Genomic DNA, 23,176 nt, shown 5'->3' with positions numbered 1-23,176 from the left:
TACAAAAGGAAAGACCCTCTCCTCACAAAAGAGGACCTTTTAAGACTTTCACTTGTTTGAAATCCAGATATTAAGAAAAATGTTTTTTAAAGTGTTTTTTTTTCACAGTTTTCATAAAGGTCTATTTCATTATTGGTGGGTAGCACATTTAACAGTTAAATACATTTAAATAATGTATAGGTGACTGCACGACTGCAGCATTGGTAACTAGATAACCAATTCAACTAGAAACCAGCTAACAAGTAACTGCCTAAGTATTTAAAACACAGCTCTTTAGATCATCCTTTGTTTTGATCACCTTCCTGGGTGGAGGCAGGGGAAGCCCGCTGGTCACACTGGAAATATATTAAGGCCATGTCTTCTGATATCCATTCCCAGAGGTTTCTTTCAGCTGGATTAAAGCCTCCAGCTCCAGGGCAAGCCCAAGGTTGTGGCCCCCAGCATTAATGCTCTTCCCATCTACCAGAGCAGACAGTTTAAGCTTCACACCAGGCCTCAGAGTCTGAGTGTAGCCCATTCCAACTAAACTAGAGTTGTTGACTTTTGCAGAAATGGAGGCAGTGAGATCCAAACGATATTTAGCTACAATGCCAAAGCAAGTGCAGTTGGTTCCTGATGTCCAAGCAAGGTTTACTGAAGTGTCAAGATCTTCACATACTTTTTGATAAACTGATCCTCCAAATTCTGGCCCATCATTGACCTTAGTGTGTAGCTGGAAGTCCCCAGTCCTGTAGCCCACTGCAAGGTTATTATTCCTTGTCAGCTTTGACTTGGCACTATCAAAGGTCATCTGGTACCCAGCAAGCCAGCCCTCATAACCAAAGACTGCTGAACCGTGGATTGCAGGTCCAGCAAAATCAAAGTCAACACCACAACCAAGGTTTATACATTCCCTCTTGTAAGAAGACTTGATTTTACCACTTTTCTTTCCTGTTTGGTGAAAAGGTGGTATCAAATGTCAGTTTCAAACCTTGACAAATCTGGTCTTCAAGAGCGATTTCAGAGTATTATCAGTGTTGCACTTTTCTGTGAAAGTCAGACCACACTCACACCATTTATATTTGGTCTCCAAGGTCCCGGTAACTTTACCAGTGTCTGCGTTAGATGAACCAGATGTTGAGAATTCCACGCCACTGCATGACTTTGTTTTCACATCCAGTTTCACCAACCCAAAACCAAATCCTTGGTTGAAAATATCTCTGGCAGCTTTGCCAAGGTCAGCATATGATGGAGGAATACACATTGGCTGCGGGCAGTTCTGTCCATAGGTCACTATGGCGAGGCCAAGGGGAGAGGTGAGCCGGTGGTCTCCTGGGGGGGAGGGGGAGGCGCCGCTGCCGCCCGGCTAGAAGCTGAGTCCGCTCAGCTCGCTCGGGGTCTGGCTGCAGCTCTAAAGTGGTTTCTATCATTGTTAACATCGAAAAGGAGAGGCTGCATCTGATTAAGTTTTAAAAAAGCATCAATACTCCCTCTTCTGGCCTTAAGGCTATACCAACAGAAATTCTCACCACTACTCACACCAGGAAGAATGTAAGTGCCTATAGCCACTATAAATTTGCAACTAACATTCTGTGAAACCAATTATGATTTTTCTAATTTCAGGGGAAAACCCAAGATGTACACTGCACACACACCGTACTCACAGAGAGGATAGCTTTACAAGGAAACTGAGGGGTTCATTATCACAGAATAGAGGAGGACGTTTTAGTGGAAACATCCTAGCCACATTTGCTTTCTGTTATATTTAGGTTATTTTCTTTGATACCCAACAGTGAGAAATTTAACAGCACTGGTAAAAACTCAAGTTAAAAAAAATCCCAACTGAATACGCAAGCTCAGCATTATAAACAAAACACTTTGACTGTAACCACAGATCAACACTAAAACAAATTCTCTAAGTATTTTATTTATCATTGAAGAAAAAACACAGCAGCAAGTTCTGTGTTGGCTTCAATAAGACCAAATAGTTAATCTTTAACATAGCTACTACACTCCAAAATTGAAGTCAACACAGTCATTACTACAAATTACTTGGTGAAAGAATCTATTCTGAAGAGAAAGGAAATTAGGAAAAACAATTTAAACAATTCCTCCAAACCACACATTTATAAATATTGTCATATTTAAAATGCTTGAAAGGCATGAATTCTCCATAAATGGAAAAGCGGTTTGCTATTGGCAACAGAAAAAACTCAGCAACAGTTTACCAAATGCTTTAAAATTTAAAAGCTGTATCTGTTTTGGATTCACACTTTAGCAGTATTCTTGTCATTACAATAATGACTGCAAATTGGTTTATACTCACCTTCTCTCAAGTAAAATCTACCGAAAATTCCTCTGTATCCGGTGTGTGTAATGTTTACTGCACTTACAGTAAACCTAAAAACTTTCTAAATTTAGTAAATAGTAAATACCTCAAAATACCTAGAGGTATGTCTCAACCACTAGTGGTGTGAGAATTGTTTCAGCTCTCTGCTTTAGCGTCTTCAAATACATTTTCTAGAACAGAATCTTACTTCATTCCAAATTAATATCAGGTATTTCGAAATCAAAAGAAAAAAGATCAGTTCTATACCAAGATACAGGTGTTACTGAATACCTGAAGAATTCCCATTTTAAATTTATTTTTTAGTTTTTCTTTTTTGTAAACAAATGATTGATGAAACAATGCAACACCTCAAATTCCAAAAAATGGCATGGTTTTCCAACCTTCTGTGGATACGGTGCATGATCAACCTATTACATAGGATTAATACAAGTTCATGCTTTTTGTGTTATGGTGAGACATTAAAGAGTCCAATTTAGATTGGTTGAAGCACAAGTATAATATTTCCTTGAATGTCATCAAACCTATGTAAAGACATGAGTTTGAGTACATTATCTTGAGACTTAACGTCGTACTGTGGTCCATCCATCTTCATCAGTCTCATTTTTAGTGCGACGAAGAGATTCCCTATCTTTCTCAGCTCTCCATGAGGTCTTCTCTTTTTCACCTTCTCTGTCTCGGTCTCGATCTCTCTCTCGGTCTCTTGAAAGAGCCGCAGGAGGAACACGACGAGGGGCATCCCGCTCTTCGGCCCGGTCATCTTTCCTGTCATCAGCGCGTCTCCAAGAACTTACTTTTAATTTAAAAAAAAGGAGAGAGAATAAATCTGTACTGTATGCTATTAGCTCAGACTAAACAGAGCTGAAGCAAAAGGAATGCCTCAAATTACTCAGAAATCCTGTACTGAAAATAGTGATAGAGAATCTTCATTAAAAAAAAAAACAAACAATAAAAGCTAAATACACTTTAATCATTTTGATACAATTTCTGAAAAACCTTTAAAACAATATACAGACTTAGAAATATAAGTCTGCAAGCAAAAAGAAATCACTGGCCTGGGAAGTGTCCTAATTTTTTTTTAAATTTAGGATAAGGTGACAAAAATCTGGCTGAATAAAAATTTTTTAAAGGATTTTTGGCTCCTGTTGAAGATTTAACAGCAAATAAATGAAACAATGTATTTCATTAGGGCTATCAAAGAAGAAATACCCTTACAATCTGGTTGTAACAAACCAAATAGTAAAAGCTTGTGAGGCAACTACTTAAGTGCTACGCTCATTTTAAACAAAGCACTTTTCACTAAAGCTTCCATTGTTACAATTCCAGAGAAAGAATGTTGGACACTTTGTGCTTATCTACCAGGACCTTACTTTTTTCCTTCTTTACATAAAATAAACTCTTTTTGTAAAATCAATATAGGTATTGCTTACTACACCACTGAATTAGTCTACTACTATACTTTGAATTTAAAGATGAGCTAAACTTCACAAAGCAACCAGTGAGTAAGTTTGTGAGAACCTTGAACTCTAAATGAAATAAAAGATCTACTTGTCCATCTTGTTTTTGGTGTTCATACAAATTTAAGACATAGCAAAACCCCGAATTCCCTCATATATTACGGCTCTCCAGTGTTCAGCGGTCATACAGAAAGAACATCTCTACCTTCCTCACGCTCTGGTCTGAGAGGAGGTCCTCTTCGGTCTCTGTCATCTCGTCTTTCTCTTAGATCACGGCGCTCATCTCTCTCACGACGGCGGTCATCCCGATCCCTATCGTCACGACGACTTGCATCTCTCCAGCTTGAAGATTCTTCAGCTGGTCCTCTTCTCCAGCCAGCTTCATCCCTGTAGCCATTCAAAATGACACGTTAAGTTCTGTCATTAGACTCTACGGGTTAAGTTTAAGTGAATATATCATATCCAAGTTAGCAAATAATAACAGGAATAAAGTTTAAACTCGTGACTTGACCTCAAACTGATGCCTCAGGCATGGAGGTCAAATGAGAACACCTGGCTCTGCACTGTCCAACACAGTACTCATTACTCATTCCAAATGCTCAACAGTCGAATGTGACTGCTGGTTACCATATGAACATTACATATACAGGACATTTTCATCCTTGCAGGAAACTGTACTGAACTGTACCGGTCTAGATTAGTACAAAGCCACTTTGACCAGAGGAAGTAAGCTAGAATTCTTACTACTAATAAAAGTAAAGAGGCTTTTAATAATTTAAAGGCAATAAACTGACCTCAACCACAAGGGAAAAGCAATTGGCAGTGAAGAACCTCGACTGGTTCCACTGCCATAGAGCTACACAGCCCACAGCCAGCCACACAGCTCCAGCCTCCAGGTCCTCACTCTGTAGAGAGGGAACTGGTTCAATTAACATGACCTCTAAATTTTTTTAAATCTACACTATGATTCTACTAGATAAATTGGGGGGAGTGAAGGGGATGAGCACCATTTTTCGAAAACAGTCGGGAATGCATAAGAGAGCATTAAAAGAATCCTAAGTGTAATGCCACAGACACTTCTTTTAATTAGAATATCAAACCTCGGCCGTCTGAAGCGGTCCTCGCGATCCCCATCTCTCTCTCTGTCCCTCTCCCTCTCCCTCTCTCTGTCTCTTTCTCTCTCCGGGTCCCTGTCGTTCTCATCGCGATCTTGATTATCTCGGTCTCTCTCTTTTTCCCTATCCCATTCACGGTCTTCTGATGGTCTCGATTCTCGAGGTGGACCCCAACTCTCTTCTCTGGCTTTTTCTTTCTCTCTCCATCCACCTATGTTTTTAAAAAAGAAAAAAAAATTTTTCCACTCAAGAAACAGATTGGCAGCCATGAATCTTGATGTTAATCCATCACCATTACAAATGCTAATTAATTTAAGACACTCTACCTCATTTTAAAAAAACCAACTAAATTCATTTACCTCATTTCATGGAACCACCAACTCCTATTTATGACTACCTATTATTGTTTTTCTAACATATAACATATAGGAACTTTTATAGCCTAGGTTAAATGTTCCATATGCAGAGATTTCAGGTATAAAAATCTGTTCTGACGGTAAAGACAACTCATTTAAGCAGAAAACAAAGGGTGAGGGGTAGGATCTAGATCTCTGAGAGGCAGAACCCCAATTACTAGTTCATTTATACCTTGCAACATTTTCAAAACCTTTCTAACTGAAGACTCTTTCCTTTCACATTCATGCCCCTCACCATTTACCACCCGTAAAAAGTCCTGAAATAAGGATAAATCCTTTGGCCCTGCTCAATATCTCACACTTATCCATGGGATGTCCAAATCTAGAAACAATATATACATGTACACACACATATGCATGCACACACAAAAAGAAACCAAAGGAAGCAGAGATTTCAATGAAAATGTATTACAGCTGCAAGGCTAATAATTATTAGTCACTAACATTTATATTACTGTGTGCCACAGAACTAGTCTAAAGCCTCTGCCTGTATTAGCTCATTCAATCCTACCCATAGCACTGAGCTAAGAAGATTATTCCATACTTGCTAATTTGCTACTTGCTAAAATTTATAATCCCAAAATTAATACTCTAGCACTTTTACAAGTCGCTCGCAGACACATACAGAGTGACGAAATATTTGAGTCGCCTGACGGGCCTGTTGTCAGCTGAGGTCAAACAAGACAATGCCGTCTTCTTGCTGCAGTTCTCCTACTTTAAACAAGTAGCCTTTTGGTGATCTAGTTAGTGCCACATTTTCACATTTTTGTGCTTTTTGTTGGCGATTTCAGTTTTTAAGTGCGCCACCAGCCCTACGCCCCAGCAGTCTCAAGCACAAGAAGGCAATGGATATGTCTTAGGGAAAAAATACACGTGTTAGATAAGCTTCTTTCAGGAATGAGTTACAGTGCTGTTGGCCATAAGTTCAATGCTAATGAATCAATAATATACATTAAATAAAGTGTCTTTAAACAGAAAAATAAAACAAGGTTATGTGTTGACTGGTTGAAAAACTGACCAGAGGGCTCACAGAAACCTAACCTGGTACTTCCCTTAAGAGCAATGGTTCAGTATTCACTGACTTTATATTACATCACTATCACGAATTAATGAGAATGTACTAGACTGTTATCCCCATTTTACACAAGGCACAGAAAAGTTAGGTGGCTTTCCCAAAGTCACAAAGCTTCACAGTGGAATGAAGTGAGAAGAAACACAAGTATGCCACAGAAAGCACTAAGGATAAAGGGCAGGAAGCTGCTCAAATTTGCATTTAGAACAAATTACAATGGTTACCGAAAAGATGTAAGAAAAAGGATGAAACAGCAAAGAACTGCCATCTTATACAATTAGATGGACAGTGGTGCCCCTGAAGTGTGTGTGTACGTGTACTGGAGAAGGGGGGGTTCACTTTTGATGGGTTGAGTTGGAAGTGTCAGTAACACTTACAGGTGCGATATAAAGTTGGAAACACAGGTCTGAAGGTAAGGGGAGAAGTCATCTGGAGAAGACAGTAACAGAAGTCACAGACCTGTATACATTACTCAAGAATAATAAAAAGTATGAAAGGATGAGCAGGCCTACGACTGACAAAGTAAAGAAATGGGCTCCTCTCATGAACATAATCCCATGGTTGGCAAGAGTACAGACAAATGTTTAGTTAAGTATATTTTGTTTTTCATTATTTATATGAGGAGGCTAGTCCAGGACAGAACCTGAAGAACACCGATACTTAGGGATGGGTACAGAAGGAAGGGACCTCAAAGAAGCAGTCAACAAGGAAGAGGGAAAACAAAGTGCATATATCACTAAAGCAGAAAAGGGGGTGAAGCTATTTGTTTTGGTGTGAAAGATCTCAGAGGCAAGCTTTTGACATAAAAGTCACTGCAGAAATATTCAAGGAAAGATAAAAGACCAGTTTATCTAAAAATAGTAGTAATACAGCCCAACCTCTGTCATAAATCTGTTAAAATTTCACTTTTTTCAGTTGAAAAGAACACTTCTTACTTAACAATCAAACTGTAATTTGTCACCTGAGATCTGAGCTCCTTGTTTGAAATAACTTGCTATTCTCTACAGAGCAGCGGAGATTAGCTGGTGTAGAATTTCACGTTGTATTTGCAAACACATCAAGCAGATTACATCTATAAAGCATCCAATCTGGTTTCTTGAACACCAGAATTTTACCTGGTTTGACAAACGGTCTCCAGGGACCAGGTCTTGAGTCATCACCCCTCCTAGGAATCCGATCGTCATCAGCCCGTCTTGAGATCCGATCATCATCCGTGTTTCTCCAAGGCCCCCTGTCATCATCTGCACCGCGCCTGGAAAATCTGTCATCATCTGCACTGCGCCTGGAAAATCTATCATCGTCGGTATTCCGCCAAGGTCCTCGATCGTCATCCAACCCACGCCTGGGACCCCGGTCGTCATCCATGCCCCGCCTGGGACGATCGTCGTCAGCGTTCCGCCAGGATGACCTCTCCTCATCCGCACCTCCTCGGCGCAGACCCCGGTCCTCATCCATCCCACGCCTAGGTCCTCTGTCCTCATCAGCTGTTCGCCAGCTTCCTCTGTCCTCATCCAGTCCTCGTCTAGGTGGTCTGTCATCATCCGCCTGACGCCAGACACCCCTGTCTTCATCGCCAATTCGTCTGGGAGGCCTGTCGTCATCTGCATTACGCCAAGAAGGCCGGTCATCGTCTGTCCCTCGGCGAGAGAACCTATCTTCATCAGGACCACGTCTTGGGCCTCTGTCGTCATCCATGCCACGCCGGGGAACCCGATCATCGTCTGGTCTAAGAGAGGACTCTCTCTCTTCATCATCCCCCGAACGCCTTGGTCGATCTTCATCTCTTCTTTGAGGCCTCTCTTCATCCCGCCCTTCTCCACGTCTCCACTCCCTACAGAGTAACAAGCCAAACATCTTAAAGAGTAAATTTTCTTAAAAGCAGGTGATCTTTTTGGGAGTGATGTTACTCACGTCTAAAAATCACTTCAGTCTAAATTCATTAATCCTACTCCTAAAAGAGTATGTTCCACTAAAAAACAACACAAAATCTTACATCAACAATTAAACCAATAAGCAGACAAGTGCCTTTAAAAGGTATCTGCACTTTATGAGGAATACCTTAGCAATTTCTAAATCTATTACTACAAGCTTTCAAAACGATGAGAAAAATGTTATGCAACTGTTCATTCTTACTCTAACCTCAATACTATTAGTTTAGGGAATTAAAAAAAAAAAAAACTGAAGCACATATTTCCCAAGATATTTATAAGTCAGTAATTACAGCAGCACTGAAGCAAACATTTCAGTAATAGACATGCGTACAATTCTTCATGACTCCCTTTTCCCCACCCCTACAAAATAAACCAAATGAGAAAAACACTGATAAGATATTAACAGGATCTATGATTTGTTGGTACTATTTTCCTTAACTCTACTTACTTCTCTGGTGGGCCTCTTCTCCACTCAGAATCTATTTCAGGTACTTTTCTCCATGTGCCTTCTGAATCTCTATCTCCCCAACGAGAGTCCTACATTGAGCAAAAGTTAATGAGAGGCACTACATTAGCAACACTACTGATCAACATACTGAACAGGAATCTCAAAGAGCCAGTAACAAAAGGACAAAGAGATGAAAAGAATAAGTGAAACATTAAAGGAGATGGACTGTGAAAGGCCGGAAGAAAAGGAGGAAAAATTTCCCTAAGTTTTCTGCTCTAAGTAAATTGAATCCTGATAGGGCACACATGCCAAAACGGGTGAATAACAGACCATATGCTCAGAGCTTCCAAGGAATAAAGCAGAGTATCTACAAAAGTAACAAGACCAAGACTATTATCAAGAACCCTCCTCCCATTATGTACTAGGATGGTGAACACAGGTCTCTAATCTTCTGGAGCAGGATGACTTTGAACTGGCCAAACCAATGAACCATTATTCAACTGAGAGAGAAAAACAAAACCTCTTTTGAGACATACACAAAAATACTTGATAAAATATACACTATACAAAACAAAAAAACTTATCTGCAAAGGGGAAAAGGTGATATACCGTGTAAACATATTTTAAACTAAATCATGTTGCCAACAAGGTTGTAACACTGTTAAATGATTTCTAAATAGAGAGATTAGCACTGTTTTAAAGCACTGGGGGCAATAAAACTTAAGGTGTGCTCAAAATTTTGTTTTGTTCTGAAGAGAGGGAAGAGTTCTCAAAATTTACAGACTGAAAGCTTAGACTTTGAAAAGAATAGATGGTAATCACTAAAAGAATAGAGAAAAGCACAACAAATGAGCTGAGAAAACTTCTGAAGTTTGGCTTAAAGAAAGGAAGGGGTGAGTGGCAGGGACATGGAAGCAAATAAAAAAACACCAAACCAAATGTCAGGAATAAAGCTGCATATACTAGTTACCATGTTAAACATTAACAGATAACTAAAGACTCTCCAACTGAAAGGGAAGAGGGGGGCCCACAAACAGAAACAACAAAAAAAAAGGATGAACACAGAATTTCAAAAACTAACGAAAAGAAAAGAATTAGAAATCCATAACCACGGGTGATTTACCTCATCTACTTCAGAAGATGAAGCAAATTAACAGGATGTAGCAAATCAAACACTGTACCTCTGATTTCACACATACACACAGCATTTTGTGCCCAACAGAAAAAGAATACTCATAATATAAAAATTAGCAACAAGAGTAACAAAACTAAAAATCTACCTATATATTATAAAACAAATTGAAGGCTACATAGATAACTAGTAGCAGGTCCTCCAGTAAAATTAAGCATTTGATACAGGTGTGGCACAGATACCTCCAGCTACTCACCTCTAACCTTAAAAAATAAGCAGTATTTTATTTAAAGGGCAGCATGGACACATCCCAGGAAAAACAAAGCGCATGCAGGCAGATGTCACAGACACGATAAAGCATAAAACGAGCTCAGAACAGCTAAAGTACAGGTGACTAAGAAGAATATGGTGATAGATGAAGCTAATGAAAAAAGCAATAAACATAAAAGGCCCTGACTGCTAAGGCATGTTTTTTACCTTTGGCTCTAAGCAATGAGTACCACTCAAAGGAAGGTCTGAAACCAAGAGCAGGGCTAACAATCAAATATGCATTATGAAAAACCAAGCAGGCCACTGTATAGAGGAAGATCTGAAGCTGGGCAAGATTACAATCAGGGAAAATAGTAAGACCAAAAGTAATACAGGCAAAAGAAACAATCTGAATTAAGGCAGGAGCATAGGGACAGAAAGGAGAGGGAGGAGTTCAAAACACTGTGGTTAAGTAGGTACAATGCCACCACGAGAAGAGGGGATTAAAGAGAGACCCCCTTTACACAAGATAAAGTGAGAAACACAGGTCAGTTTTGGACATGAATGCATATTAAAAATAAACATTTAGACCAGCATTTGAATCACCTGGTACTCTTGTTAAAATGCAGACTCTGAAACAGAAGATTTGGCATTGGGCCTGAGATTCTGCATTTCTACCAAGCTCCTAAAGGGATGTTGAATACTGCTGGTCCCCCAGATTCATCTTTGAGTACCCTCACATCATCCTCCTAATTCACAGTAACTCCTTTCAAGGAACCAAAACAGTCCCTTTTCCATATGACTATGTTACTTTTTGTCAAATACTTAGTTTCATGGGATTAGTTCTTACTGAATTAAGTATTCTAAACTAAAGCTTATTATAAAATCCAAACTTTGCTAAGACAACTCTAATCCCCTCCCCACTGCCTCTAGGAACCTTCTGTCTTTGGGAAGACAAAGCAATACCAGACTTAAAAAGAAATGTGAATAATGTGATTTAAAACACCAAGCCCAGACACTGACACGTGCATTGACCAATGCATCATGCAAGAGACCTGGCTGATAAACACACATCACATAAAAACAGAGTGCTGTCTATACTTACCTTTCTAGAAAGTGGATCATCACCAAGTCTTCTCTCCTCCTCTCTACGACGTTCCCTTTCTTCAATTTCCAACTCCCTTTGACGTTTTTTCCTTTCCACCTCTTCTAATTTCTTTACCCGCTCCTGATATTCTCGAAGCTCCTCCTCACGTTTCGCCCGTTCAGCACGCTCTCTCTCTTCCCGCTCTGTACAACGTATCAGGTTATAAAGTGTGCCTCCTACCTGCACGCTTCCCCTAGTGCTAGGTCTACTTCTCTGGTATTAAAGAGGCAGCATAATGTAGAAGGAAATTCTTTTTAAGAATTTTACAAGAGTTTACAATCAGCTAAACTTGAATATCAGAAATATTCAAGAAAACAAGTATTACGCCACTCAACACAACTAAAGAAGAATCCCTCCCCCAACTCCTGAGCATCTGGGATGCCAGGTAAAGGATAATCTGAGACTTCATCTGGCATGTGTTGCTCAATAAATGTTAACACTATGCAGACTACAGTGATAAAAAATAAAAAGGCAGAATTTTCAAAAGAACACCAAAAACGTGGAAATAAGCTGGCAGAGGACCTAACACCCTCACAGACAAAAAATTGCAGGAAACTACAAGCTGGGTTGTCAGAACCTGAGAACTAGTTAGTTGCAGTTAAGAAGCCAATCATCTTGGTTCCACATTCCTCTATTTTCTAAGTAAGACTGTATAAACTGGACCTATCACCAAGCTTACCATACACCTCCAGTCTGTCTATATAGTTACCTTTTAGCATTTTTTCTTCCGCCCTCCTCTGCTCTTCTTCTTCCTTTTCTCTATAGTAGGTTATTCTTCGTTCTTCTTTACGTTGTCTTTTACGTTCTTCCAAACGATTATGCCTTTCTTCTGCTAATCGCTCTTCAAACTGTTTAAGTTTTTCCTGTAATTGAATGGTTACCAAAAAATAAAAAACAATCAAATTTTCAAGGGCTACAAACTGGCAGTAAGCTTTAAGTTTACAAAAACATTGCAAGTTTCGTGGGACCACAGAAAGCAACCTTTAAGAATAAAAACCAAATTTCCAAGTGACAAGTTCTCGCATGTCAAATTTTTAAAATCTGAACTGACAGTATTATCTATACCCAGTGGGTTTATTTTTATACAATAAATCAAATGATTAAGTCAGAAACTAAGAGCAGGACACTTTGATCTAGTTTTTTCCTTTCTGAATCAAAGAATAAACAAAAGCTTGTATCAAAAGCAAATTTTATGCAGTCTACTTTCACCTTCAGAAAAATCTGTTCATAAGTGATGGTTACTTGGCCTATGAAATAATTTCAAGATACCTCTATTAAAATATTATTTGAATGACGATTATAAATGTTAGCTCAAGACAGAATGTACCACCAGGTTAAAGAAGAATCCTTAAGGTAAAACCCAAAAGCTCATGAATAGATGTTTCCCTGAAACCAGTAAACAGACTGTCACCTCATAAACAGACTGTCGTGCTGCCTTGAGCCGCATTACAAATAAATCTCTGTCTTCAAGCATCCGTGACATTCGGTTCTTATGTTCAAGAGCCTTTTCCCGTTCTAGCTGCATTGTAGTAATCTGCAAATACATGACACAAAGTTAAATTTCAAAGTACTCATTATCTGCTTACTAATTTATCCCGAATTCCTGACAGATATTCTTGAAGAATTACAAGAAGTTCCTTTGCCCCTTCCATTCTGCCATAAAAATGGAAGGGTAACACATCCCTAGGAAGACAATCAGGGACAGAAGATGGATAAAGACGACTTGGAGCATCTGTAAGAAACGGTTTTAACCCCATGGTACGACAACATTTATAGAGGAAAAACTAAAATGTATATGGTAAAACAAAATAACAAATACCTCATGGTATAATAGGCACTATGGCTTTATTATTTAACCCATTTTCTTCCTTAAAAACAACTGGAGGTTAAGGCAGGATGAATTATTCATATAGGAAAGCTTTTCCTTTGTGCTCCAAGTGAAACAATAAAAGGTTTCAGGGCACATGGAGCAAATCCTCCTAAGCATTTTAGCTGGTCTGTAACACTTCTCTTTTTCTAATTTCATACATTTAAAGAACTACCACACAAATTACAACTTCTAAACAAACTGGAAAAACTGGCAGCACTAGGCCCAGAATGACAACAATCCAATGGAACCAAGAAGGGGCAGCTTCCATAGCTGTGTGTTGTCTCCTGCCTGTGGTTATTTGTTTAACCAGAATGAGGGCACTCATTTTTACTACAAATGTGGCCGCTACAAGCATTTACAAATGTTGCTTTTGTATCGTTAGGTAAATACATACAATACAGACTAACAAAACTACAGAAGGAGCTGTTTAGTCACAAAAAACCGGACTGTATGACTCCACCTATAAGAAATATCCAAAACAGGCAAGTCTAGAGACAGAAAGGAGATTAGTGGCTGCTGAGGGAATGGAGAGAAAACGGAGTGACTGCTAATGGGTATGAAGTTTCTTTTGGGGTATGTTCTAAAATTAGGTTGCACAATTCTGTAAATACACTAAAACCATCAATTGCACACATTAAATTGGTGAAATACGTGGCATGTGAATTGTATTATGTGGCATGTGAGTTATAAGGCATGTGAATTGCTGGGGTATTTTTTTAAATAAATTTTTCAGCTATCCTTTGTATTTTACAAGTTTCATTTTTTAATCTCCATTCTGAAAATTTCTGTCTGTCTACCAATCTGTTAGCATGCAGCCATTAAAGCACCATATCTGGCAAAAGAATACAAAAATCAATTTGAAACCCTGTTCCCATTACTGGCAGAGGACTTAATTATAGCTTACAATCTGAAAATATTATAATTAAATGAAAACCTTACTCTTTCTTCTTCTTGTTGTTCCCACAGATCCATGTCTTTAATTCTCTGTTCTTCATAAGCACTCTTTATCAAAGGGATTTCTTCCAAACGTTTAGCTCTTTCAAAGTAGTCAATCTGAATGTCATGAAAACAAGTGTTGTTTAAAAAAAAAAAAAATTATTTTAAACTTGGCATGTTAAAGTTCACCAGTTCTTTCATTTACCTTTTTTTCTTGATTCTTTAAGCGTTCCTGAAGTTCCTTCTTTTCTTTCTCCAGTTGTTCAACCTGTTTAGCCATGATGAAATCGGGATCCAATTCTTCAAGGTCCTAAAAAGTAATACAAACGCACCATAATTAATAAGAGTATAAAAGAAGTGCACAGCGGTCCATATGGAGCACCATTTCTTTCTAGAAATGTATGCTAAATTACTTTCTTTATAATGGGCAAATGCTTGCAATGGGTAAATTCAGGCAATATAAAAATGTTTTAAAATAGCCTTATTTCCACTTGATTGTAGGGAAAAACAATGTAATCTTAACATCTATTTCTTATTCCTCCATTCTACTGTATCCAAACTCCATTTCAACAGTGGCTAAAAACTGTAGCATCACTAAAAACAAATGCTTACTTCAGAGATTAATGAACTAGCTGTATCAAAATGAGTGAAATAACCAAATAACCCAAAATAAACCAATAAATGGTAAAGAACTGTACTTCTAAGAGACCCGAATAAAACTGAAGTTTTTAATGCATAGTACGCTACATACTTCAATGTCAATATCTTTGAACGCTTTGGCACCCAGTTCTGTCTTCTTGATCTGCTCCAAACGCTCACGAACAGTTTTCTTCTTGATCTGTTCATGTTCCTGTAAGATACGCTCCTTCTCTCTCTCCTTTGCCTCCTGTCGCAGCCTCTCTTCTTCAGCCTTCCGTACTTTCTGGAGTTCAGCTTCCCTCTGCTCCAGCTCTTCTTTCTCACGCTGAATATTCAGACTCTCAAGCCGCTCTTTCCTTTCCTCAATTGTCTGACGGCGAGCCAGGATACGCTGATGCTCTTTCCGTGAATTTTTAAGGTATGCAGTAACAGCCAACTGATGCTGTTCTTCTTTCTCTTGCTTCAAAAACGAATGCATTAAAATAAATTTAAGTGACATACCATGGTATCCAGACATCAAAAATATTACATAATCCTAATATATTATCCTTACATGTATCTGCAGTTAATAACAGAAGATAACATTATTCAAGCTACTGGTTCCCAGTACCAAATACTATGGCGCTACTCCTATTTGAAGTCTTTAACAATAATGACATAGCTGAAGAACGTTTATCTGCTAGGTTGACTTTTCCCTGAACCAAATCTACTTTAAAGTGTTCAAGCCAAGGCGGAATACTAACAGAGCTCACAAACAAGAAACAACTGAAGCAGAAAGGAAAAGCCCAATCATAGTACTCCCTATTTGGAGGGTCATCACATGTGGTCTGTTATTGTACGGTTTAACAGTACTCCTTTTATCACATTACCCGAGTAGTGTATCATTTTATCCCATGGAAGGAAGCTCAAAGATCTGTATATCTGATAAATATATTTGATAAAATACCAAAACTATCAAATACAACTAAATATCAATAGGAAATATATAATAAATCCCTTCTCTCAGACATCATCTCAAACCTTTTTGTGAAAGACATAAGGGCCCCTCAAAAATTCTGTAGTCCATTTCTCCCAAAGATACATACCAGTATATGAGCTGGCTTAATGACTTCAAGGGCTTTTGCAAGTACTGAGGACATGGCTGTCAGCTGATTTCTGATCTGTTCTGAAGGCATGCTCTGCAGATGAGGACCAATTGGAGCATCTTCTCGAGTAGCATAATTCAAATCAGATCCAAAACTAAGGGTCCGAGATGTGTGGTCAATACGAACCTTCGAAAATTAAATGGTATTATCAACAGTTAAATCTACATGCAAATATAGTCATTCTACAAATGAATAACTTGATTAAAATTTCAAATGCATTTGAGAAAAAAAATTAACTAAAGAGTGTCAAATATAAAAGCTAGAAGATTCATTCAATAAAGCTTTACAACAGTGCCACTGTACCAAAAGCTGAGAAACAAAGAGTACGTGTTTTTCGTCCTCAAAGGCCTCCAACCTCAGAGTCCCCTCGCAGCACCTACCTGAAGGTCGCAGTGCCTGGCTGCATCTACTATGGCCCGTTCCAGTTGGAAAGCATCAACAAAAGGAACCAGAGAAGTCAAACGAGAAAACTCAATGCTCTGATAAATTTGTGCCACCTGCATAAAAAACACAAGGTTAGTAATAATAGCTATCATTTATTCAGCAATTTTTATGTGGAGTCTCATGATAACCATGGAAAGTAGAAATTTAGCCTATTTTTCAAAGAAAAGAAAACTGAAGCTCAAGAGTATGTTAACAGTACACTGCTGGAGCTGCAATTACAATCCAAGGCTATTTCAAAGGATTATGTTATATTTTGAACCATCACATAATCCTTTCATATCCTAGTTTCATTAAAAAAAAAAAAAAAAAAAAAAAAAAAAACCTAAATGGTCACGTATTTGTAGCTAGAGACCTGCTACTTACCTAATTCATCTGAACACTTAATAAAATTGTTTATTTGTCTGAAGGAGACTGGCAGTATTACTACTTAGTTATACTGCTAATTAACCTTCAATTATTTGTATAGCACATAAGAAATAACACTGCTCACATATAGGAGAGAAAGCAGGTCAATGAAATGTGCACAAATACGAAAGTGAACATATAGTAAAAGCCACCCCCCCAAATGAAACAAATGGAAGACAAAACAGGATCATTTAAGCCATATTATAAACCATAATATTCAAACTTAAGTACAAAGGTGGACTAAAATACGTTAAAAGACTGACAATACTGGGACTTCCCTGGCAGTCTGGTGGTTTAGACTCTGTGCTTCCAACACAATGAGTACAGGTTCTATCCCTGGTTGGGGAACTAAGATCCCACAGGCCACGCAGTGCAGCCAAATAAAAAAAGACCGATAATACTTAGTGTTAGCAGGAAAAAAGGCTTTCTATTTCTTGTTCACTACTGGTGGGAGGGCCCATGAATCTGATCTTTGAGGATCTATTAAAGCTTTAAATGTGTAGACTATGACTAATTCCACTTCTTAGCTACAGGAAGTCACAGAAGAATGCAAAGATACAAGTATAGAAGATGCTCACTACTGCAACATTTTATGATAGCAAAAAAAAAAAAATTTCCATCAATAGACTCTGAATAAATAAATCATGGTACCCTTAGACAATGAAAAACTACGTAGGTATTAAAAGGAATAAGACATACACGGCTAACAAGGAAAAATGTAGGAAGACAGTGGTCAACAGAAAAAGAGACAAAAGCAGTTATGAATTACATAATTGTTTTTCAAATCAAACAGATAAATAGTAAAACTAATTTTGGTGGAGGGTAGAATTTGGGGAGGCTTTCATTTTCTAGGCTATTCCTACATTTTTTAGTTTTGTGATCAAAACAATCAAGGGAGAAATTACAGTTCTTCCATAAAACATTCATTTTTTTCATCTTTACCTGCTGGAGAAGCCGGAGTATGGTGTTGTTTTGCAGCTGTGGGACATACTGTTGTAACTCTGGCTCCTTTTCAGGTTGCTCCCTAATCCAATTTAAAACCTATAAAATCCATTAAATTGAAAAAGAGTTATATTTTCTACACGACAAATACTAAAACACCTGAGATACTTTTTCAATTTTCTTAATATACAAAACCACCACACAATGCAAAGAAATACAAAAGGTAACGTGCAGCTATTGACTGTTGTCTGAAGGTGACTGACAGCAATGGCTAAATTAGTCGTGCTGCTAATTTACCTACAAAGGTTTATTTAGCACATCAGAAATATCTTTTCTCTTGACATTAAAAAAAAAAAAAAAAAATGAAATGTGCACCAAATTCAAACACACAGGACAACACTTCTCTCTTAAATAAAAATACAACCTAAGACTGCAACAGGGCTGGCTACGTGGTAATGTAACCAAAGCTTACCTTTGTGACTCTCTCACAGAGTTTTAGTGGGTTAAATTCGACTTCCAGCCAATTGTAAAGGTCTTTTACTTCTGGGACAACATATTGTAGCACATTGAATCTGACCTACAGTAAGCAAAACAAAAGGTTTAAATGCTGAAGGTGTTTTCACCTGGGATTCTGAAATGATTATAAATTAAAGAAAAATATAAGATTGGAAATCTGGGAAATGACTCTAAGATTATCTAGCCTCAACCTCACCTCCTTGAAATTTATGAAAAAGAAATCCAGGACCACTACGCTGAGTCTCCTGCCCCAAATTATGCAGCTCTCTACAGTGAAACCCCACAAGAATTTACAAGGGAAATAAAAACTCATCAACATAATCAAAATATTTACAAAGACAATTTGTATGGCCAACATCAACTAATTTATTATCAATAACAAGTAAAATACTAGTTTACAAACAACTTTATCACACAAAAGTTATTACAGCAGCGTCACTCCTGATAGCCACAAACTCAAAAAAACTCAGGACAGAAAGGGATAGGTTCACATAATATACAGAAACGGTCAAAGAAAGCACAGCTACATTCAATACATGAATAAATCTCCCAGATGGTGAGGAAACGAATTTCACATAAAATATACAAACAGGCAAAATTAATCTGTGGTGTTATAAATCAGGACAGTGGTTATTCTTGGGGGAAATGGGAGAGTGTTGACTGGAAAAATCTTTTGAGAATTTATGCAATTACATTTATGATTTGTACTTTAAAAAAACGTTACAGTTTAATACATTTTAAGTTTATATTTGAATAGAACTCAACTTCCTTTCACAATAAAGATGCTGCTTGCATAAACCGCCCTCACAAAGGAGACAAAAAAGTGGTATAATTTTATAAACTCCAAAACTGCCCATAACCAAATCCTATCTTAACCTGTGCTCTAACTACATGCAGTGCATGTGACCTTTATCCTTTACTTGTTGGAAACTGCTAACCCAAAGAGAGAAAAACTGCAGCAACAAACCAAGACCCCAAAGCACAGGAGCACATACTCCTACAGACTAGGTTCTAAACTGAGGCAACTGTTGGCAGATCCCATCTCCAAGACAGGAGGATGTCCACACTCTCGAGCACTCTAGGTTTAACTCCAGTGCAAAATGGGTGCATGACTGATGTCCCACAACATTTGAATACTTCCCTTGTAAGTGCCCTTGTATGTTTACAGGAATAAGATGTGATACAAGCATTCAAATAAAATTCCCCCAGCCCTGATTTCATTCCTATCAAGAAATTATTCTATAGCCATCATCAAAAAGTCTACAAATAAATCCTGGAGAAGGTGTGGAGAAAAGGGAACCCTCCTACACTGCTGGTGGGAATGTAAATTGGGGCAGCCACTATGGAGAACAGTATGGAGGTTCCTCAGAAAACTAAAATTAGAATTACCATATGACCCATCAATCACACTCCTGGGCATATATCTGGGCAAAACTATAATTAAAAACGATACATCACCCCTATGTTCACAGAAGCACTATCCACAATAGCCAGGACACGGAAACAACCTAAATGTCCATCAACAGATGAACAGACAAAGAAGACGTGATATAAATACACACACACACACACACACACACACACACACACACAATGGAATACTACTCAGCCATAAAAAAAATTGCCGTTTGCAGCAACATGGATGCAACTAGAGATTATCATACTAAGTGAATTCAAAAAGAGAAAGACAAATACCATATGATATCACTTATATGTGGAATCTAAAATATGACACAAATGAACCTATCTATCAAACAAAAACAGACCCATAGAGCACAGACTGGCGGCTGCCGGGGGTGCGGGGTGTGGAGATGGACTGGGAGTTTGGGGTTAGCAGATGCAAACTCTTCCATACAGAATAAACAAGGTCCTACTGTACAGCACAGGGAACTATATTCAGTATCCTGAGATAGGCCATAATGGAAAAGAATACTTTAAAAATGTACATATAACTGAATCACTTTGCTGTACAGCAGAAATTAACACAACACTGTAAACCAACTACAATTTGATTTTAAATAAATAAATAAATAATTATCCTAGATTTTCCATTTAGCAACCCCTCCAAATAGGGAACGTGCTAGGTAGGCTACCATAATCTATTAAAGTACATTTCTCTCTAAAATTAATAATTGGCTTTCTGACCTAACAATCTCTTATGAACTGGATTAATTTGAGTCTGTTCCTGAGATATTAGAATCATTCTCTTGGTGATTATGAATTTAGTTATATAAGCCCAAAACTCAGGTCTCAACCTTGTACATATAGTGAACTTAAGTTTTATAAAATGCCTCTTGACAGTTAGCTATTCATCTGGCACCAACCAGTACCTTTCTTACAAACTTAAACATTTGTCTATGGGTACAATGAGGACCCAGATCTGGATGTCTTGGCACTGACCCTGATCCCACCAATACTCACCCCTGAATAAGTATCTTTAACATCAAGGTGTGCTATGTACAGACATGGGCTCAAGACATATGGATTATACTTCCAGTTTGGCACATCTTTCAGTATTTAAAAATTTTTTAAAATACATATTTGCTAGTAAGACCTCTTCCTAATCACAATGCTGTTGTTTTTTAATTTAATTCAGTCTCTTAAACTTTCCAAAACACAAAGCTGATTTTTGCAAGTGGAAGCAGAATAAAACATGGAGGCATACAAAGACAGAGAAATACTGTTTTAGATATTAAGTTTTTTATAAAAGTTGACCACAAAGGGAATTTGCCTTGCTACTATACAGAGAACTATGTTACAAGACAAAACTGCTGCCATATAGAAAATGTGTTAATTTTTATCTAAATTAATTGACTGCCAGTAAAGTAAGGCCTATTCTCTAATACCTGTCCCTCTTTTTTCTCTTGTCCCAAAGTAATTTGCCGGAGGTGTACCACAATAACTACTAAGTCAGACTACTACTGTGAATCAGAATCTCTAAAATCTAAACTCCTCTAAGAGCGCAAATTCCATTTAAGTATCACTTGCCTGGCATGTAACAGACACTCATGTGATAAATTTCCACTGAATTAAAGATTCCAATGTAAAACATTGTGAAGATACAAAATCTTAGGCTCCATATTCTGAAACTGACTTAGTGAATGCAGTGGGTGAAACCTAGAAATCTGCATTTAAAAAAGTACTTCACACAATTTTAGTGCATAGCCCTGATTAAGAACCACTGCCTTAGTAACATACAATGAAAGTTTAAAAGAAAAAAAAGTTGGAAACATTTTAACTGTCCAGAATTGGGCCTAATCTAACTCACATTCTTTCCTAGCCTCATCACCGTATTTCTAACACCTATCAGCTTGATTTTTTCCTATAGCCCCTGAACATTCTTGCCCATCATCACTTCTCTTACCAGGTGGCCCATATTATTCCTCGAAGCTAGTCCAAGTCTTGTCTGCTACATCAAATTTAACCCCAGCTCACTCAAGACAAAACACCTCAACTGAACACAGTGTTGACTTACACCAGTGGTTCTCAAACTTGTCCATGCATCAGAATTCCCAGCATTTAATAATCATAAATTATAAAACCTGACCATATAGCTTTCTGTTCAAAGCCATAAGAATGCTAAAACTTATACCAACCATATCGTTAATAAGGCCAATTCGCGTTGGTGGGGCTTGCAGGCCTAGCAGTGTTGCAAGGCGACGCTGTTTTTCAACTATAATGCCGTCCATATCCAGAAGTCGAGCAATATCAGTACGCTCAGGGGTAATGGGGATGGAAAGAGTGGCCAAAAGGACTCTAGTAGACATTCTGGAGAACAAAGTTACAATCTGTTAAATGTGTAAATGTTACCTGATAAGCAGAAAGACACTTCTCTTTAATCCTCTAGTAAAATATGCCAGTGACAATGTGTACACCACCATAGTGAACTGTACTCATAAGTATTCATCAAAGCATGGGATTAATTAAAAGAGAAATGGACTACGCTAAAATGAACACTTGGAGAAGCAGAACTTCATTCACCCACTTACTACCGTCTATGTCTTCTAGCTATAGAGAAAGACTGTGGGTAAAATGGCAGAACAGACACATTTGTATGTACCCCATGCTTCCTTATAAAAACATTTAAGGCAGCTTTTAAAACTAAGGGAAAAATGACAATAAGAAAGAGGAAAAAATTACAAGGACCATAAGTGAACATAATTATGGAAGGTGGGGGTCAAAAGCTAAAGCTTCCTTAAAACACAAAAGGAAAGTCAGGTTGAATTAAGAGCACCGTAGGACACTAAGGATTGTGGGCTCTGGAGCACAGGAGTCAAGAGTTGGAATCTCAGGGCTTCCCTGGTGGGGCAGTGGTTGAGAATCTGCCTGCCAATGCAGGGGACACGGGTTCAAGCCCTGGTCTGGGAAGATCCCACATGCCGTGGAGCAACTAGGCCCGTGAGCCACAATTACTGAGCCTGCGCGTCTGGAGCCTGTGCTCCGCAATAAGATAGGCCGCGATAGTGGGAGGCCCACGCACCGCGATGAAGAGTGGCCCCCGCTTGCCGCAACTAGGGAGAGCCCTCGCACAGAAACGAAGACCCAACACAGCCATAAATAAATAAATAAATAAAGGAGTTCCTTTAAAAAAAGAGTTGGAATCTCAGCTTCACGATTCCCAAAACTGGAACCTTAGGCAAAATACTTCATTTTCTGAGTCACAAGGCTGTTGTGAGGATTAAGGAAAATAACGTACATAGAGCAAAACAGCTTAATGATTATGACAGTACTCTTATAGTATTTTCTAATGCGAGAGTACAGAAACAACAAAGGAATATCAGGTCTTTTCTTATCCCAAACAGACATGGATTACGTACAGGATAGTGAATGACACAATGAACACTATCCTCAAGAGTTTTTTTTAAAAAATACATACTAGAAAAATTCATTTATTTGGTTCCATGTATTGCTTTAAAAGCTAAAAGAAAAACAATCTGGTGTATATATTTCTACTAGAGGCCAAAATAACATGGTCTACCAATAAGA

The 23,176-nt window shown here is 38.2% G+C and overlaps 1 protein-coding gene, 2 non-coding genes and 1 pseudogene across 3 annotated transcripts in view; all 4 read right to left on the bottom strand.

The window, feature by feature from the left end:
- Positions 1-254: 254 nt before the first annotated feature.
- LOC132350972 (voltage-dependent anion-selective channel protein 2-like) lies at positions 255-1,484 on the bottom strand (annotated as a pseudogene).
- Positions 1,485-1,885: 401 nt separating this feature from the next.
- EIF3A (eukaryotic translation initiation factor 3 subunit A) overlaps positions 1,886-23,176 on the bottom strand; it is a 31,935-nt gene continuing 10,644 nt past the window's right edge. Inside the window, exons 7-22 of the mRNA XM_059900609.1 lie at positions 21,787-21,958; positions 18,147-18,251; positions 17,675-17,773; positions 16,264-16,380; positions 15,824-16,009; positions 14,851-15,198; positions 14,305-14,409; positions 14,103-14,216; positions 12,705-12,827; positions 12,003-12,156; positions 11,252-11,436; positions 8,766-8,854; positions 7,502-8,217; positions 4,884-5,109; positions 3,989-4,170; positions 1,886-3,119 (exon numbers count right to left, since the gene is read on the bottom strand). Of these exons, the coding sequence (XP_059756592.1) occupies positions 2,890-3,119; positions 3,989-4,170; positions 4,884-5,109; positions 7,502-8,217; positions 8,766-8,854; positions 11,252-11,436; positions 12,003-12,156; positions 12,705-12,827; positions 14,103-14,216; positions 14,305-14,409; positions 14,851-15,198; positions 15,824-16,009; positions 16,264-16,380; positions 17,675-17,773; positions 18,147-18,251; positions 21,787-21,958 (3,151 nt within the window). The 3' untranslated portion in view covers positions 1,886-2,889. The remainder of the gene's footprint in view (positions 3,120-3,988; positions 4,171-4,883; positions 5,110-7,501; positions 8,218-8,765; positions 8,855-11,251; positions 11,437-12,002; positions 12,157-12,704; positions 12,828-14,102; positions 14,217-14,304; positions 14,410-14,850; positions 15,199-15,823; positions 16,010-16,263; positions 16,381-17,674; positions 17,774-18,146; positions 18,252-21,786; positions 21,959-23,176) is intronic.
- Positions 16,723-16,852, bottom strand: LOC132351369 (small nucleolar RNA SNORA19). Its single transcript, XR_009498305.1, has one exon. It is a non-coding gene; the product is annotated as a small nucleolar RNA SNORA19 (small nucleolar RNA).
- LOC132351370 (small nucleolar RNA SNORA19) lies at positions 17,917-18,049 on the bottom strand. Its single transcript, XR_009498306.1, has one exon. It is a non-coding gene; the product is annotated as a small nucleolar RNA SNORA19 (small nucleolar RNA).

This window comes from Balaenoptera ricei, chromosome 16 (genome assembly GCF_028023285.1).
Source record: "Balaenoptera ricei isolate mBalRic1 chromosome 16, mBalRic1.hap2, whole genome shotgun sequence".
In the NCBI taxonomy this organism is placed as follows: Eukaryota; Metazoa; Chordata; class Mammalia; order Artiodactyla; family Balaenopteridae; genus Balaenoptera; species Balaenoptera ricei.
The sequence above is the reverse complement of the archived record's forward strand: the minus strand, read 5'-3'. Positions and strand labels throughout refer to the sequence as shown.